This window comes from Corvus moneduloides, chromosome 2 (assembly GCF_009650955.1).
Source record: "Corvus moneduloides isolate bCorMon1 chromosome 2, bCorMon1.pri, whole genome shotgun sequence".
Classification (NCBI taxonomy): Eukaryota; Metazoa; Chordata; class Aves; order Passeriformes; family Corvidae; genus Corvus; species Corvus moneduloides.
The window spans coordinates 90340130-90359905 of NC_045477.1; the positions used below are offsets into that span (position 1 = coordinate 90340130).

Genomic DNA, 19776 nt, shown 5'->3' on the forward strand with positions numbered 1-19776 from the left:
AAAATAGCCACTCTCGTAAGACAATTTCATGTGGGATATGCAAAAAATATGGCATTTTTCTCTAGAATGTTAATGTATCACAATAAATTAGGAAGAAGGCTTACCTGCTTTATTGTTTAAGTTAAAAAGATGACTCACTAATACAAGAAGCCTCGAAGAAGATTTGCTGCAGTACTTCTCCCAGAAGAAAAAATTCTTACATTACGCAGCAAAGTCACATGTGACATAAAGGTTATAACACCCTAATAGAAAAGTAGCTAAGTGAAACTGTATTAGGCTGGTGGTTCCTTGTATGCATACTTCCATATATAATGTCAGAAAGGGCTTTCCAATTGCAAATAATACTTGTAGGGATGTCCTTCGCGAATAATATATCTATATTGTCCCTTTGAAACAAAGAGTGATAGCATAGGTAGTATTAATAGGTAGATGGACAGGCCCGTGAGAATATTCCTACCAGTCAGTATTCACCACATGAACTTAATCAGAGATGGAACTGAAATGAACACATGTTGGGAATACCACAGTCTTCACAGAGTCCCTTGGGAACAACTGCATATGTATACTCCCAGCTTTGCAGACCTAGAGAGGATAGAAAAGTCTTTAAAGGTGAAAAAATAGCTTTACAGTGAGTAAAATGTTCTGATACATGGTTGAGATAAATGGAACAAAAACCAGAATATTGGGATTCCAAACTCACAGTTCCCTTATTTTGGCAAAATCAATCCATGTATGTGTTTGTGGTGGAGCATCTGAATGCCCAGTTACATACTCTGCTGCTGTATAAATATGGAAGTGCTGAATGCTGTGTAGCCAGACAGATATATATATGTATGCAGTCAACATATAGCAGGATCAAATTCAGTATGAGTGCACACTGGGTAAATGGGCTCTGAAAAGTATAAACTGTAAGATACTTATGCCATCTAATTTATATACCAGTATTAAGTGCTTAATATAATGGTATAGTGCCCACAGGCTCTCAGTATGAGAGGTGAGCACATTCAGTGCTGAATTGAGTCTTGAGGTACTCAGACTTCTGGTGAGGAGTGGTCACCTGACTCAGTGACTGGTTACTGTGTAAGTACCAGTAACTCAAATATTGCACTTAAGAACAGCTCCAATTACAGAATTATATCCTGAAACGATTCTACATCCCCTGAAAATATTCAGACTTTAGTAAAAAAAAAGTGTATCACATCAGGGAATAGGAAAACCTGCCAGAAGGTACCAGTCATTCTCACTCAATGGTTCCAATCTAAAAATTTACCAGCTTGTACGTTTACTTTAGTGCTAGCCTTGAAATTCATATTACTTAATATTACTACTACCGTACCTTTTTCATGAACTTGTCTTTATCCTAGCTAATAAAAAACTGCATTATTGCTTGTTTTTAATTTTTGGAGACACCATTTCATGTAATAAGATAGAACAAAATGTGCTGCCATCATATTTATTTCTCTATGTTGATCACAGAGTGAGCACGTTGCACCAGTCCCAGCTCAAGAGAGAAAAGAAACAGATGCTCACTCCTCGTTTTGAGTGGTTACACATGGCTTTAAGTGAAGGGTAAAGCTAAGTGGAAATTTTGCTGATGCATCTGAGGTAAAAGCTAGCTGTGAGGTCTGCAAGTGCTAATTCTCCTCTAAATGAAATCACAGTCATACCCAGAACTTGGTGTGTTGATTCAGGCTCAGAGGAAGTATCAGTACAGCACTAACAGACAAAAGGACCTTCATGCACTTAGATACACACAACAGAGCACTGTTTCCACTTATTTCAAGACACTAGCCTTGGTGGAAAACTGAGTGCTATTTTTAAGTGTAGTTTTTCTGCACATGATGAGCTGTGGAGAAGCGGAAAAGCATTTGCTACTAGTGTATTTAAAATCATACTTCTATTTCTGACAGCATTGTTTGGTGTGAAGATTACCATGATTTCTCAAAATATTCAGGCAAAAGAAATACTTAAGGAGTAAAAAAAAAAGGTCTTTCTCACGTATATTCGCAGTGACTTTTTTGAAGAGAGAAGACAGAAAAGAGAACAAAAAGATAATTTTTTTTAATGGAATGTTTTATTTCAGTTTCCCAGGAAATATCAACAGCTCTTTAAAAGTATCAGTTATAAAGTGCTGGTACAGTAAGTACTGTATATAAGTTTTTATTCTCTGAGGCAATTCAGCTGCTGTTATTTTTCAATGAGTAATTTATGTTTTTATTCTTATCTAGATGACCCTCGGGGCAAACATCAAAAAAAAATCCGAAGCAAAACCCAGAATTACCTTAATCTTTATGCTGTAGATGGGCTGCGCACCCTCTGTATTGCAAAAAGAGTAAGTAAATGCAGGCTTTTAGTTTGCTTTTAAGCAGAGTCTTGACAAAGATTACTGAAGGTATTTATTATTTTATTGTTCTTGATTCATAACTTCTTTTTCATTTTATTCAGTAAAGGATGAATGCCTTTGCATCATGTTGACTGTGCCCTAACATACTCTTTGTAATAGGTTCTCAGCAAGGAAGAGTATGGCTGTTGGTTAAAAACTCATTTGGAAGCAGAATCCTCTCTTGAAAATCGTGAAGAACTTCTGTTTCAATCAGCACTGCGGATAGAGAAGAATCTGCATCTGCTAGGTAATGAAATGAGAGCTGGACATGAAATTAAAATGTAATAAAAATTCTGAAAGCTTGGCTATGAAATCCGTTCTTTCCCTTAAATTGTTTCTGACAGTATAGAAATTGGCTTCCGTGGGACTTTATCATGGCTGTCATGTGCAGCACCACGAAGGAATGGGATATAATTAACATAAAAGACACCCTGTTTTCCTTGCTCCTGCCATAATTTTATCACTAGTGAAATAAGTGGAGTAATAACCAGGGATGAATTTGACACAATATCATAAATGGGAACTGCTGCTCTAAACAAGAGGAGGATTTGGCCCAAGCTGTCTACAGAATTTCATTAGCTCAGTGCCACTTCAACATGTCAGAGACTTCCGTGACTCCAGGGACACCAGAGACATGCATAAAGCAAAGCTCATAAACTGCATCTGTGAGAGGCATCAACTTTCATATACATCAGGTTCAGCACATGCACTCAGGGCCTGTGTATTCTGTGGCAAGGGTTTGCAGTTAAAATCAGTGTATGTAAAAAGCATTGCAAGAGCTAAGTCATAGTCTTTTGAGTTGAGATGTTGAAAGCACTGAGATTCTAAAATGTACGTATATACACTAGTACTCCATGCATCTAACTACTTTCTCTGGCAAAGAAAGTGGGACAGCCATAACACTGTTGGAGAAAACAACCTTCACTAATTGCCAGCCTGCTTGTCTCTGGGAGACAGAGCCACCTCACCCAATTTTTAATGAATTTACTGCAGATCTCCAAGGCTCAACATATAACCATATAACATATAACATATATAACATATAATGGAGAGTCAAAAAAATATATAGTTCATTTGGTCTGACTTAGATATCCACTTTAGGATTAGGTGAATCATGCTCTTGAAGTGTCTGGTTCTCTCCCCTGACTTAAAAAGGGGGCATGAGTTGCCTAGTTCAGCCCAGAGTAATCAAGATCTCACCATGGGTGTACCTGTTGGCTCTGCCTGCAGTCTGAGGTGAAGAGAAAAAAAAAAAAGTGAAATTGAGCTGCTAGACAAATAAGTGAGCTCTGGCCAGCAGTAAACTATCAGTTCAGTCATTCCCCAAGAAGCTCATACTGTGGTTTGTAGTTTGCAATGATCAGTCATCATTAGGTTGTGGGAATAAAAATTTAGTCTGGAATATATTTTTCTTTGTTTGGATAGCAGTAGCTTTCCCAACACTGCCCTAAGAATGTGTTTTCATGTAAATGACTGGTGCTCAGACTTAAGTGGACTTCTATTGTTAATTGGGTTTTTTTCAAGGAGCAACCGTAGGAGTAATAATTAGCTGAGAAAAGTTGATTTTGTTTTTCTTCTTGTTCCAGGTAACTTGCTTGTCTGTCACTTCCTCATTTGCTAGTAGCAGGGCTTGCATTTCCTCACATTGAAGACTCTCTGACATTCAGTAGAGCACTGATGTAGCAATGGTGACACTGAGCTTGGTCCTGAGTGGCTTTTTGCCACTTTTCATATATATGAAAATCTCATCTCAGTCAACTGATTTATGTAAGCGTAAAACAGATACCCAGTCTCTTAAAAACAGGTAGAAAGATGCATTGAAAGCATGAAAATACACATTTTACTCTCACATCATGGTCAACAGATTTATGACTTATTCTCTGCTATATCTCATTTGGCCACCAGTGTCTTTCTGCAAGAGCAAGGAGCAGCAACAAGGCATAAAAAGGTTCATGTCTGCAGCCTAATATGCTGTTGCCAAGATGCAGTCCTGCTGTTATTCCCCTTCAAGAGAGGAATTTCTTGTGACCCACTCTCTTCTCATGGAGAAAAGGCAGTTAAGACCCTTAGGAACTGAAAAGATCTCCAAGAACCAATACCTTCTCTAGCAACATTGAGCAGAAATGATGCAGATATAGAGCATAGAGACAATAAGCCTTGTGAACCTCTGGGACTAGGAGTGGCGTCTGGTTGCTTTTAAAATATTGAATTCTGGATTTGTTGTTTATTGTTGATGCAAATGTTTACCACAGCTACTTTCCTCTCTTCTTCCTCAATACCCCCAAAAAGCTGCCCAAATCTTGCAAGCATTGGTAGTTTAGCTGTTTCCCGGTAAAAGTGACTGCTGGTTGTTTTGGGGTTTGGTTTTTTTTAAATCTAATCTTAAAACTTCTGGGGAACCCTAAGTGTTCATTTGATATGGAATATTTTGCGGTTTTTTTGTGTACTTAGGTGCAACTGGCATAGAGGACCGTTTGCAGGATGGTGTTCCAGAAACCATTGCACGCTTGCGTAAAGCTGGGTTGCAGATTTGGGTTCTTACTGGAGACAAGCAAGAAACAGCTGTTAATATTGCATATGCCTGCAAGCTACTAGATCATGATGAAGAAATTATCACTTTGAATGCTGAATCACCAGTAAGCAGATCCACTGTACAAGTTTACTAATGAACTAGTTTTGCTCTGTTTTCAACTTGCACAATTTAAAGTTTGATGGCTTTTTTCCTTTTCCTCTTTTTTTTTTTCTTCTTTTCCTGCTTCATCTATAATTTTCAGGTAGGACATGTCTTTGAATACTTTTCAGTGAGTCATGCTTCTAAACCTTAATCTCATCTATCATAAACATACTGAAAACATGTAACTGTGTATAGTGAACTCCACCATGAATGAAAATATGCCATAGCAGCATAAATCACTGTCTTCGGTATGCATTCTCAAAACATCCCTAATTCTGTTTATTGGCACTAATGGGTCTAAAAAGCAACCTGTTATTAAAACATGTTGAGAAAGAAAGCAATTGATAACCTATTGAGAATTTGTGCTTTATTTAAGCCACTGAAATGTAGTATTTAGGTAACTCAGTCATTCATGTTTTCTCAGGTGGCTTTTTCTCTGGAGAGAGAAGCAATATTTAAATTCCGATGCTAACACTGAGAGGCAGAAAACTACATCTACAGTAATGCCTTGCTTCCTAACAGAGCTTTTCTAATCCTTCTGAATTACTGATCTTTCCTGTGCTCAACTTTTTGCAAGCAGCGCAAAGAGTTTACTGATACGGTCTAACATACAAGGAACCAGACTGATAGTGCTGTAGTCCTTTTATGGGGTGATAAAATTGGACTTCAGATCAGCAGAGGAGAGGTAGGCCATCAGTATTCAGTTCCAATTTCTTTCAAAAAGGAAGAAACGATAACAGCATTTTCCATTGTTGGGTGTATCAACTGAATTGGTAAATTAATTTTCCATGGGTTTTCTTTTTAGTCATACTTTGCTGTAAGACCAATAGCACTTTTTTTGAATGCTCATGTATTCTCAGTAACATCTTCTAGCTGAGTATGGCTAGGAGAGAGATTTCAGCTTAAATAACCTTTAATTGGCCTTTAACAATGCATAACTCTTTGATCTGAGTTGTGGGCGTATACATGGTGTTCATCACCATAATGGTGTTCATCACCATAGTTAACTGGTACCAATTATATATCATTTCCCAGCACTGTTATTCTGAGAAGGAGCTAAAAGAAATTAATTTAGCGTACAAAAGTGCATGTTAAAGAAGAATTAGATTTTAAGACTTTCTACTCTTTATTGTTGTCATACCTTGTGCAAGAATTGTGCTCAGAACAAGTAGAAAAGAAGATTATTAGAAATTAAAACTTTTAACAGTGCAACAAATAATACATTCTCCATATTAGTTATGCCTAAACATATAGCAAACAGAAGCCTTTGAATACATGTTCTTTTCTCTCAAGCATTTGTATTTTGAATTTTTTTTCAGGAGACATGTGCTGTCTTGCTGGAGCAGTGTCTGCAATGCGTAGAGTCTAAATTTTCAAACAACACAATAGACGGAGCTACTGGAAACATGACTGTTGGGTTCACCCCTCTCTATCCACCCTCTTCCTCTGTGCTTTCCAGCTTGGGCCTAGTGATTGATGGAAGGACTCTAGCTTATGCCCTGGAACCCATGCTAGAAGATAAATTTCTTGCACTAGCCAAGCGATGCCGTTCAGTACTGTGTTGTCGCTCTACCCCACTCCAAAAGAGCATGGTAGTGAAACTAGTCAGAGACAAACTCAAAGCAATGACCTTGGCAATAGGTAAATACCTCAGTTTAAACTAGCCTGCCTTGATGTATACTGTGTCTTGAAAATTCTGATTTTTTTGACATGCAGTAGGACCCTCCCAGCTGCCTCACAACTGAAACAGCCTTCCAGTTTTGTCTGAAAACATGTTGGACAATTCTAATATATTTATTCTAACATATTTACTCAAAACCAGGATAGAACTCTGGAGTAGTATTTAGGATTTCTTCATACAGAAATTAGGTGATCAGGACCAGTTATGCTAAGAGGTTTTGACATGTCTGAACACAGCTGTGAAGAACTGGGTTATCTGATGCTGTGCAAAACACCATTTTGGAGTCACTGTATTACACAAAAAAAAATTTGTGCTTATTGCTATTTCATCTGATCATACTTAAACTCAAGGTTCTGTATTTATCATCACAAGTCAGCCATACAGCACAGGCTATGACTTGGCCTTGTCATTATAGAGAGTGGATTTACAACTGCTATCATGCCAACGCTTACACTTCTTCCCACCTAATCACTCAATTAGCAAAGGGGAGACTTTGGCAGTTGATCTGTCTTAAATTTGACACAATCTTCCATGTTTCTATGATTTTTACACAAGTCATCCAGCTCTTCTTTCCCTGCCTCAAGTTTAGGTTCGTGTTTCATTAGAAGATACGATTTCAGCATTCACTGTCATAAATACACTTGCTTTCATCTACCTGTATTGGTTAATTATAGCTGGAGGAACATATGTGGGTGGGACCTGCCCATGGGAAACCCTAAGTACATATAATAATTGCCAGATTTGTGTGACATCTACATCACCAAGTACATGCTGATTATCATAATCTTTATGCTCAATATATCTAGCCCAGATATGCCTCCCTCCCACTGAATTTATATCTTTGGCTAATTGACTGTGGACATAATCATTTGCATATGTTGTAAAAAACATCTGGCTCGTTAACTTGAATTATCCAGAATGCTTAAAAACCCTAGTGGAGACTGAGCAGCTTGTATTTTCACTCTTTCTGAGTATCTTGAGCCTATGGGTTGAGCTCAAGCTCCTGCTCTGGCTTAGAGCCTAGCTGTATGCATCCTCCCTTTTAACCAACATGAGCTAACTTAGGGTTGTGTCACACACTCACAAAGACATCAGCTTTGTCTGGTGAGTGGATACTACTCTTTACATGTGCCAACAGCAGGGAAACTGATGAGATGTGGTGTGCACCTCAGCCACTGAAGTTTAAAACTACGTGTCTTGTCATAAGCCAATACAGTTTCATTTTCCACTAGTACACTGGCTGTAAATTTGAGGTTAATAAGTAGATACATATCTCATTCTGATATCCTGTCTACGGCACCTATCACTTGTGGTATCGTGATTGGAAGCAGAGTAGTGGGTGGTGGCTCTGCAGCCATTCCAATTAAATCTACCAGTCTTCGGTGTATTAAAGATCTCGGACTGGTCAACCCTACTCTCTTGACTTTTTCTTTCATTCATCTAGACATCTTCACTGGCTTTAGGCCTTCTGGGACATTTAATTCTTGGTCATACCTGATTGCAGGCAGACTGTTAATCAGGAAGTAGAAGTATTGGGAAGCTCATTCTCAGCCTTCCACTGTTTTACTATTAGTGCAGTTCAGGCCTGACACCTGAATTTTAGGTATAACTAAAATGAGATGGATTTGTTTTATTGTTACTCTCCTGTAATTAAAAGGTGTACAAAGATCTGAATGTCTTGGAAACTTTGCAAGCTTTGAACCTTATGTTCTATAGATGTATCATTTTCTACCGCACATCTCCCTTACTATACCCAACCAGCACTTACTAAATGTCTCTCTACACTCAACCAACAACTGTTTTTCCTTTGTTTTGTTGCTGCTAAAAGTAGGTGATCTACTAGTGACAGCAAAACTGTATTCTGTTATCTTTAGGTGATGGTGCTAATGATGTCAGCATGATCCAAGTGGCAGATGTTGGTGTGGGGATCTCTGGTCAAGAAGGCATGCAGGTAATGTTGCTCATCCAGTGGAATGCACTCCCATGAGGGGGTGAAACAGACACTTCCTATAGGTCAGATTGTTCAGACTGCCTCTGGACAGTCAGCACAAATAAAGAAAAAGCAGCTCAGGTTCTTTCAACCTGAGTTTGAGCTCACAGTTGTTCTCAGATCTCTGATGCATGTACACACACTCTACTTTCTCAGAAAATTGAACTTACCATATCCCTTTAAGCAATATGATTAAAGAAATAATTAGCTAAATACTTGTTTACAGGAGGAAAAAAAATCTCAGTTATGCATTATTTAGGAAATAAAGGTTCATCTTATTCTGGCTTTTATTCTCCTCTCTCCTGTATTGCTTGGGTATACTTCTGTGGAGTGGCTGCACGAGCCAATACAACTCACATAGCTTATTTGCATGATGTGGTGGTGACCCTTAGCCCAGCCACCCACACATCTCACTCAGCTTATTCAGACAGCAAAACAGAAATTGTGGCCCTTTGCAGAACCACTGCTCCCTACACCTTATAGTAAGTTTTGGTTTTGGCTACATTTCCAGCCACAGGGAATAGCAGATTGAGGGTACTTGCCTTGTAGTCTTCTGGATGTGTTCCACCCATGATTACTGCATTTTCCACTGTGTAAGAGGCACTTCTCTCATCCCCAGAAATGATGTATGTATTATCTCAGCCTCCTCTACTGCTACTGCAGATCAGTTGCAGTGTTAGGACCAGACATGGCAGTAAGACACAGAGAATGAGGAGGATACCTCATTTCCACAACCTACCTTGTATTTGGGCGGGCTGATTGCATGAGAAAAGAGAGTAGCTGAGTATATGTCAAATAGCTCTGTTTGAAAGTGGGAAGTGTTTCCATCCTGAGGACCTGAGCAGATGAGCATGCTCCTTAACTTGGTTACCAGTGGGTGGTTCTCTGACCCAAATTGCATTTTTTGCAACACTGGCTGGATGTTTTGCTCAAAAGGGAAGAGAGGCCTCCTTCACACAGTGCACAAGTTGGCTATAGAGTTTTATTTCATGGGATTTCATGAATGCTGTAATTTATTTGGGTCAACGCCCAAACTTATGAAACAAAAATTAAAGTGAGCTATGAACTTGGGTATCAACTTTATGCATTTTCTGACTCCAGATCAGCAGAAGCTAGGACAGGTCACTGGAGAAAAGTCAGTAGATATTTTTCTTCTTTATCATACACTTTTCAATGTGTATGAATCTTCAAATTACTTCTGCATTGTCACTCTGCAGGCAGTCCAAGCTTCAGAGAGCTCAGAGAAGACTGGTTTTGTGGGCTCCCCTCCAAACCTGTCAGTTCAAAAAAGTCTGCTGCAAACTTCTTCAGTCTTACCACCTCTTATGAACTTACCAATAAGCTCTTGTCATCTATGTATTAATTCAGATCAATTTTTTTCCTAATGCAGACATACATTGCTCATAGGATTTTTTTTTGACTCCTTGCCCCTTTATGCCACTTTCAGTTGAGCTCATACACTTACAATAACCAGTCCTCAAATTCCCCTGGCTTTTGCAGTGTATTCAGGTCTGAAAGCTATTTTCTCATTAACTCATTAAACTACCTGGTTTTTTCTAAATGAAAGTTCAATAGAGTGGAAAATGTTTATAGATCCCTTCCCTTCCTGCAAGTCCTAAGGAACCACACAGACCTCTTTACTATAAACAACTGTCAGATTTGTACACATGCAGGTACTCAGAAGGCGTTGAGCATTTAGATGTCTAAGACAGCAATACTGTCTGATTTATTTTCTTACCACATTCTGTGGAAGCATGTGGAGCTGGAAGAAAAAAAAGAAGTAAAATGTGAAAAATCAAGGGGCTATTTTGAGACTAAGTAAACATGCAAATGTAACTGGATAACATATCTTTCTCTCTGTGTTTCTCACCATCATAAAAATGGAATGAAAAAAGAAAAAAATCATGACACTTCTCAGAGTGTGCTGAGAAGTACTATGTTAGAAGCACAAATGAAGCTAACGTTTTTGTTTTGACATTGGATAGGCTGAGATGGGGTGGAGGACAAGGAAGCAGACATTGCATAGCTCTGTTCTCCTCAAACTGCAAGATAGCTGTATGTCTGCAAGACAAATCAGACTTCTGTGCAGGGAGATTATAACAAGTGTGTGTCAGTACCTGAGAAATCCTAGGATGTGTCAACATACTAAAAAGTGTCTCAGTCCTTATATATATATCTACTGCTTAAATTGCAATGCATTCTTACACCTTCTCTTGCATACTGTTTTAGAGTTTATTTTGATAGCTTCTACAAGCACCTACATGGGAAAAACTGAGCCCTTTTGATGTTTTACCAAGAAAGAGAATTAGGAAAACTTAAAAGGAAATATGTCTCTCATTTAAAAATACAGACAAAATATAGCCATCAGAGTGTAAGGAGGATACTGCTCCTTTGGAGGTTTCCACTTTTCCTTCTCTTTTTGCTGAAATGAATTGTGAGAAGAAAGGTGATACCAAAATAGAAAATTAAATGTAAAATAATATTAACTGAAACCTTAGTGTGATCCTAGGCATAAGGAAAATCATGAAACAACCATGATAACACAAGTAGGTCTCACCTAGATGTACAGTACCCTGAAATTTAGTCAGAATTAGAGAGAAACTGTGTGATTCATTTTGTCAGTGTCATCTGACAGTCTGCACAGTCCCAGAGGACTCTCATCTAGTGTGATTTTTTTCTCATACACAGTTATAGAAAATGTGCGATTTTAAAAAACCATCAAAATATTGGTATCTCAGGACAGCCAAAGTAAACTTTATAAACCAGGTCTGCAAATAAAATTAAAACTAATATTTTTATTGTTTTGTCTTTTGAAGTCGAATAATTATGATGCAACCACTTAATTGTGCTGTTCTTATCTTATTCTCTGGAAATTCATTTTGCCCTGTAAGTACACTGTAGTTTTTACAGAGAAGGATGTTACAGCCACCAAGATCTTCATACATGGACCCTGAGCCTTCATGCTCGTCCAAGTGCAATTTCCAGCCATTCTCCCACCTCTTGCTTTTTGTTGTTGCTTGTCACCATCTGCAGTGTAGGCTGTAATCTCGTCTGGGTGAGGACTGGGTTGTCTTGCATGTCCTGCCAAGCTGCTGCATTTGCTCATGGGTATTTCAAATCCATGCAGCAATAGCTGCATTTCATAAGCACTGTCATGAATTTCATTCTTCATGAGTATAACTTCCACTGACTGTAGGAGTTGACAAGATGACTAGATGCATTGTTAGTGTTAGAAGTGGTGCTTTACAATAATGATTCCAACCTTTGTTTCATTAAAGGCGGTGATGGCAAGCGACTTTGCAATCCCGAGGTTCAGGCATTTGGAGAAGCTTTTGCTTGTTCATGGCCACTGGTGTTATTCCCGACTCGCCAACATGGTGCTGTATTTCTTCTACAAAAATGCCGTAAGTGTTTGACTTGGCAGCTTTATGGCACCACATGTTTCCAGGGTTTATTTTGTGCTAAGTGAGCATTAGGTCAGCCTTCAAATGGTTTATAAATAAGCTGCAAAGAAATTTGTGGAGCTGAAAGACAGCTGGCTGCCATTTGCAGAAATACGGGACCCACTCCATAACAGCTACAGTGTGCTGCTGAATGTGCAAATTAGGTAACACAAATAACAAGCCCTGCTGAAGAAAAGTTTCTTTATAGAGCAGTTTTGCAGAATTTAGCTGGCTGGATACAGAAGTCTTCAATGCCAAAGACATCCAGAACTGGTCCCAAGTAGCAGTTGAGTGTGTTTTCTCTTCCTGACTGTATCTCATCATTGTTTATGAATCATTGTACATATTTCCTAGTGACTTGAGATAATTCGAGTCCTCTCTGTATCTCAGATGCAGAGACTGGGAAGGCTTTTTTCTTGATTTATCTCACTTCCAACTAATCAAAAGAGTTCATTAGAAAGGAAGCACACAGTGGTAAAGAACAGATGACGGGTCTGTGTTTCCTCCCTGGTGTATGAAACAGGACTCAATCCAGTACTGGGCATCGAGCCAGAGGCAACTCAACTCCTTGGCCTCAACAAAGGCTCTTTGCATTGATCTTGGAGTACAAAGATGATTGATTGAAAACAGCCTAACAAGGCAACCAAGAATACCACCAGCTGGGTGGGACTCCCTGGCAGGCACATATATTTGCTCACTTGGCAACAGCTACAGATCACTTTGGGAGTAAGGTGTATGAAGAAGCAGGTAGAAGAGGACAGCTAGAACACTCATACCTCTGTTTTCTCCAGAGGGCAATGTATGAACTGTGTGCAGGAGACTGGATTTTTTCCCTAGTATCAGAAAAAAAGTGGGTTTCAGTTTTTTAAAAGTTGCTTTCCAATTTTAATCTTTTAAATTAAAGTAATGCACATAAGACACTCCAGCAATCAGCAGCCAGAGATGCTGTTTATACATCGATGCTTTTGTTCAGCTTGGGTAAAATCTTCCATTTTCTTTGGTACAACTGCCCTTGATTACAAGTATTATTTCTCATGCCATTTTTAGACATTTTCACAAGCTACCGCCTCAAGGCTAGAAACTGAAGAAATCTCTTTGTGTTGGCTGTGTTTTGGCAGCCTTCATAGCTTTCTGAGAAATACTTGTTGCTTCTGACTCTAAAATTGTAGTTGGATATCCAGCATATAGACATGAATATGTCTGACACAGTGCCTGCCCTTAAGGAAAGATTGTTAAAAATGGAAAGATAAGAGCACCTGAACCTTTTGCAAGGAGACTATTCTGGATGATTCTCCACAGTCAAGATAGCTACACTGCAAATGTTCTGCAAGTTTTCTGTTTCCTCAAATGTTTTTTCCCCATTTGCTCATACTATGAAATTTTCCATTCTCTACTAGAACCTATCTAATTTAAAATTTAAACTCCATGTTGCTGCAAAAGCCATTTGGAAACTCAAATGACTTATCCAAGAAGATGTTTGGCTTCGTGGAGATGAGAAAAATGCAAGTAAAATACAAACTAAAACATAGCATGACTGGAAATATCTGAGCTTGATGAAAAGGCATTTCATGTAAACAAAATTTTACCTGCACAAGCATGCTCATCTTCTTCCCTTTATACTTTGTCTCTGCAAGACAGCACTGAACATTTTTTTGACATATGCTTCATTCACTGAGACATTCTGTCTGGGACCACATTTATAAAACAGTCTCATCTTGATGCCTTTTCCTGGTCTTAAAATCAAGAGGCATACACAGTTAGAAGGGGAAAAGGGATTTTACCTTGGTATTTATTTTTAAGGATCCTTAGGTGTACACGATCAGGTCATATGCATCGAGATGCACCCCACCGAGCCTATCTCTCTCTTTCCCTGTGTCTCTGTGTCTCTCTTTCTCCCCCCCAACATTGGGTATAACATTATAGGTTTTACTAATTAGCATATCTATCAAAGATTCCCCAATGAGAGGTTCAAGTGAGCCCCCCCTCCCCAAGGAGCCTTCCCCTGGATGGTTCTATCTTGGTTTACAGAATATGTTCTGGAGAGGACCTTGGGGTCTGGGGCACACTGATCCCTAGCTACGAAGCTTCTAAGATGTTTAGTCTCTTAGCTTGACAAACAAGTCCAAGAATGTAGGCAAAAAGCACTAGGAATACAGAAGTTGTAAAAGGTATAACAGGGGTATAAAAGAAAAGGCAAAAATCTTCATGGCATCAATCTAGCTGGGAAAGAAAGGAAACCTTTTTTATTTAAAATGTTTATGTAAATTTGTTTTGTCTTTTTCAGAGGGGTAATGCACAGAGGCAAGAGAGAACATTTGAAATAAAATTTAAAACTTGTTTAATACAAAATAAACTTTTAGGAGAAAAAAATCTGATTTAAGCTTGATTGCTAAAATTTCATTTATGTGTGTAGCTTTCTTCAACAGCACTATTATGACCCATAGTAGAGGTGGTAGGAAGATTTTCAGCTGATTGTATTTTCATCAAACTGCCTATTTGCGCCAGAGCCAAATGGTTTCCAAGACAGGTTAGCAAGGCTCTAGAGAGAAAATTTAATAGGTCCAGGATTAGCTTCATTTTGTTTTAAAACAGTAAGAAAACAGTATCTAAACTCACATGTTTGTTTCATTTTCTTTTTTGAGAAATTACTCAAGAAATTTTGTTTGGTTTTGGATGTGGAAAAGAAATAATTTTCAAAATATGTACAGTTTGGGAAATTGCCGTGTCCCAGACAACTGTACTGAAGAGGGTAGGCTTTAGTAACTCAGTCTTGTTTGGGCCAGATAAATATATTTACAGAAACAAATCTAGAGGTCATGCTTACAAAAATACTACCATTTAACTTTTCCTAGGTTAATTTATAATATGGGCTCACTAACAGTGAGGTGTATTTGCTGCTCATACACAAGCCACTTCAATGTAGGATGTAAACATTGCCTGAGCATATATCTACTTTATGTATATATATATGTATAAATATATGTGTATAAATATATATACACACACATATGTACATTTGTGTACTGCAGGACTGACCTCTTACTCTGTGGCAATTCCCCTTTACGAGATAGGCTTAGTCTCCTTAAAGCAGCTTTCACTGACTAAGCACTCCATAACCTTTTTTTCCTCCTATGTTTAATTTTCAACCACATTTGGGCACACAGGTAGAACAGATCTGTATTTTCCTCCGTGTATCTAAAATTCATGAAGGGTTAACATTCTCCATCTGGCTGAAAGCTTTTTGAGAACAGAATACAAAAAGAAGAGGAAATGAAAGAAGAGGTCATGTCATTTCCCATCTTCATGGTTAAAAGGAGGGAAACTCTCAGCAGTGTCCAACAGTTTTCTGGTTTTAATCACTTTACAAAGCATAATAAAAATTGTAGTTTTAGGAGAACCAAGCCTGGGAATTTATTTCCTTCTCTAGGAAGCTGGCCATCTTTTTCTAGGCCTCAAATCCTTCATCAACGTCTGAAATCAGCACCTTTCCTGAGCCCTCCGGGTTTGTAGAAGAAACAAGTTGTGTGGTTTATTTCTTTTTGGGGGACTCCAACCCAAGTAGATGAACAACCCTTCTGCAGCTGTGTATGCAGCTGATTTCTACATAGAGCGGAAGAGTAAGGGAGATTGAGGAATCTTTACAGCACTGCTAGTTTGCTGGATGTCAAAGCACAAAGACTGAATAGTAAGACAACTTTTCTAGACCTTACAGTTTCACCTTCCCTGCTGCTGCTGGTCTTACGTTAGTCTTGCAAAAAACCTCTGCATTTATCTGTTGTAGACCAGAAAAGTGTCCCGAAACATTTCCAGCCAGCAGAGGGTATTATTGTGGAAATGCTTGTTCTTCCAGTTGTCATGTAAGTGCTGTGACATCAGTACTTACTTACCTAGAGGTCAGTAGTGGTTGGGAGAGCTTTTTACAGTTAACTAAATTGCACCTCAGTGTTTCACTTGAACTGAAAGTTAATTTTGTGTGATTCCTGAGATCTGAGGTTCCAGCAGCACAAAGTCTTGCAGGTGTGCCAGATGTTTGCAGCTTAGCCAAGTGGTCCATGCATCAGGAAGTGAGTTAAAGAGTAGGTATCCTCAGAAGGATTGCTCATGTGTTCAGCTTTCATAGATTAAGTGCTTGCAGAACTGGAATCAGAAAGGTTTCGGAATGCAGTGGGATGATGATCCTCCTTATCTTGTTATATTTACAGCATTGCTTGTTCTGTTTCAGATGTTTGTGGCCCTTCTCTTCTGGTACCAGTTCTACTGCGGGTTCTCTGGCTCATCAATGATTGATCAGTGGTATCTGATCTTCTTTAATTTATTCTTCTCTTCTCTTCCACAACTGATTACTGGTGTGCTGGATAAGGATGTGCCAGCTGAAGTGTTAATTGCTGTACCTCAGCTTTATAAAAGCGGACAGAATATGGAGGTAAAAACTTCTTGATTACTGTAATTTCTTTCCTGAACATCTTTAGTTTCAGCTGAAAACCAACCCTGCTCTCAAAGGGTAGATGACTGATAAATACAGTCTGAGAAGTCAGTGTTATTATTTTGTGATATTTCTTATCTGAGTCAAAATGCCAAAAGTACACCTAAGAAAAAGACAAACAAACAAAACCCCAACCAGCCATATTTTTAATACGTGACAGGAGAGAGCACTGGATGATTTAATTCAGCCTAAACTGAACACCTCCTTCATGGTCCAGGCTCACAACCAACCACAAAAATGAAACAGATCGCACCTTGTAGCTAGTGTGGGCTTTCACAGAATAACCTCACAGTACTTACTCAAAACTTCAGTCCCCAGCCCTTTACAAAAAGAAGAGAAAATGGCCTTGGGAGTAGCACAATAAACTTAGTCTCTGAGAGAGGTAGTCACAGATGACAGATTCAGCTGAAATACCTGTTGAAAACACCTTGTCCCCATCTGCTTGAACTGTACAATGAAAACAGAGGGAATTGTAGGAGCCAAACCATTCCTGTTAATTACAGGTACTGTGTACTGTGGGAAAATCTTGCTGCTTAGCAGAACTATCTATATGGAGATGTTGTTTTGAAGGCAGAAGTCTTCTTTAAAGTATCTTACAAAGCTGTCCTCTGAGAGGACACAGTAAGTGTTTTTTACCTCCAAGTGTACACCTGTATTTGGTACCCCACACATGTAGTGGCATTGCTAGATACTCTCCTGGAAAGATGAAAGGAGAATTTTAGTGTAACTTACTTTAGTCCATTAGTCCAAATTCTGTCTTTTTCATCTGTTGTTTTCTGTTTTCTACATTTCTTCTGTTTCAGTGCATCACACTTGAAAGATCTGTAATATTAATGCCTTCCTATCTTGCACATTTTTAGGGTGATAGAAATCTTGCAGTGCCTTAAGGCTTGTTGGGAGGTTATGTCTGCCTGTCTTCAGCTCTCAAACTGAGAAGTTTCCAAGGTTCACAGCACAGTTATTTCTCATAGACAAGCCCAGAGATCCTTCTAAGGTTTTTTTTAAAGCTATTGATGATATTCTCTTTATAGTTACCTAAAAAGGCATTTTAAAAACTTAAAAATCCTGTTTCAGGTAGGATCTCTTTCAAAAAGAGATTCAGGGCCTATAGAATTATAGAATAGTTTAGATGGTTCTGGAGACCATCTGATCCAGACCTCTGGTCCAAACAGCTTCAAACCTAGATGAGGTTTCTCAAGTCTTTAACTAGTCCATTCTGAATGTCTCCAACACTGGAGATTCCACAACACCTCTGAGCAACCTGATGCAGATGTTAGTTCAGTAGGCCAAGTAACACCATAATTCTTTCTAAGCATCTTGCAATTCCCATTTTTAGTCTGCAATGATATTTTCCACAAAGGGAAGAAGACCTCATGAACCCAGTTGTTGGACATGTAGAATATATACCAAAATTGTATAAATATTTTGCCATTTATAAACTATTTTTCCTTGTTTCTAGGTCCCTTATATGACCATACATACCCCTGCAATTGTATATTTCTGTAAACCAAAATGTTAGTTTAATACTGGTTTTAGCAAGCAATTTTATGCACACACTTAGAGAGATGTGTGTGTGTATATATATGTTGTATATACATATTTATAGCATACATCACTACATGAATTTCCACTAAAGACCATTGTTGTGGATGTTCTCTAAGTTTATGTGCATTTTCTGTTTTCTCTTCTCTGCCAATAAATACCCTGTGCATATGTGGTGTAGAACCCATTTATTCATGTTCATTAGTTGTCTGACTGTAGTTGCATAAAATAGGGCACCTTCATAAATGTTTCCTGGCCTGAGCATCAGACTCAAATTACACCCTCTGCCAGGAAAAAAAAAATAAGGCAAAAGACTTCCATCCCAGAACAGAGTGACTTGCAGGTAGACTGTTCATGCTTCGTCCCCCAGGGTAGCTAAATGATTGGCAAAGTTACAAAGCTATTTCCCCAAGCCCTTAAACCTTGAAATATGCCCCTTAAAATACCTATCCTGGCAGATATCCAGGATCTTCATTGTCTGATTTTCTTAATTTTTTTTTTTTTTTAATGATGCAGGAGTACCAACCACACATGTTTTGGATGAACATGATTGATGCTATGTATCAAAGCCTGGTTTGCTTCTTCATCCCCTATTTTGTAAGTGTTTGGTTTAAGCCATTCTATTTCAAGCATTTGGAGGAGAACTGGCAACTCAGCTTGGGCTAAATTCTGTCTTCCTTTTTACAGACTTACTATGATTCGGAGGTGGACATCTTCTCCTGGGGAACTCCCATCACCACAATAGCTCTTTTCACCATCATCCTGCATTTGGCTATTGAAACCAAAACTTGGGTAAGGTACCCACAGCCTACATAGAAACTCACTGGCACATACATAGTTCTTCTCTTAGTGCTTCCTTTCAAAAATATAAGACGATTGCTTCTTTCCCTCAGCACATTCTACTTTTAGCAATCATTTTAAACAAACATGGAGAAGGTTTTAAAGTATGATCTGCAAACAGCTTTGTGGTGTTGTATTTATAATAAGAATTTATAAATATACAAGGCTCTAAACTTTTTGCTGTGCATGGATTTGACTCCAGAAATTAAGGAGTTTTGATTTAAATAAGTCACAGCAAATTTCTCAGAATATAAAGAATAATTATACTTTTGTTCTTTTTTTGGTTGCTGTTCTAGACTTTTCTTCACTGGACATCTTGCATCTTCAGTATCGTTTTATTTTTCTTTGTGGCTCTGGTTTACAATGCTTCCTGCCCAGTCTGCCATCCTCCATCCAATCCCTACTGGACTATGGAAAGGCTGATGGGAGACCCTATGTTCTATTTTGCTTGCATTATATCACCAGTTGTTGCGTTGCTGCCCAGGTACTGTATCTTCTCTCCTATCTTTTCTTGTTTGTAAAGGCACTTTATGCATATGATTGGGAGAGCAAGAACATTTTCCACCCCCCCTCTTTTGTTTTGCCTACCAGCCAACTCACTTTCTTTCAGCAGCTGATTATATGAAATCAGGTTGTCAAACCTATTCTGTGCTTCTGACCACAGGAACAGACCACAGCTCCTGACCATAGGCCACAGGAGTGGGATAATTGTAGACTGTTGGTCAAGCCTCCTGGCCATG

General features: G+C 38.6%; 1 protein-coding gene across 2 annotated transcripts in view; it reads left to right on the plus strand.

Annotated features, from left to right (window-relative positions):
• ATP10A (ATPase phospholipid transporting 10A (putative)) overlaps nucleotides 1-19776 on the plus strand; it is a 114182-nt gene that overhangs the window by 89773 nt on the left and 4633 nt on the right. The window contains exons 11-20 of one of the 2 annotated variants that reach the window (XM_032100298.1): nucleotides 2229-2332; nucleotides 2504-2630; nucleotides 4835-5019; nucleotides 6377-6698; nucleotides 8613-8689; nucleotides 12007-12132; nucleotides 16394-16594; nucleotides 18713-18793; nucleotides 18884-18988; nucleotides 19333-19520. In XM_032100298.1, the coding sequence (XP_031956189.1) occupies nucleotides 2229-2332; nucleotides 2504-2630; nucleotides 4835-5019; nucleotides 6377-6698; nucleotides 8613-8689; nucleotides 12007-12132; nucleotides 16394-16594; nucleotides 18713-18793; nucleotides 18884-18988; nucleotides 19333-19520 (1516 nt within the window). Of the gene's footprint in view, nucleotides 1-2228; nucleotides 2333-2503; nucleotides 2631-4834; nucleotides 5020-6376; nucleotides 6699-8612; nucleotides 8690-12006; nucleotides 12133-16393; nucleotides 16595-17157; nucleotides 18499-18712; nucleotides 18794-18883; nucleotides 18989-19332; nucleotides 19521-19776 lie in introns of those variants that run through there. The other variant, XM_032100299.1, reaches the window with a different exon arrangement.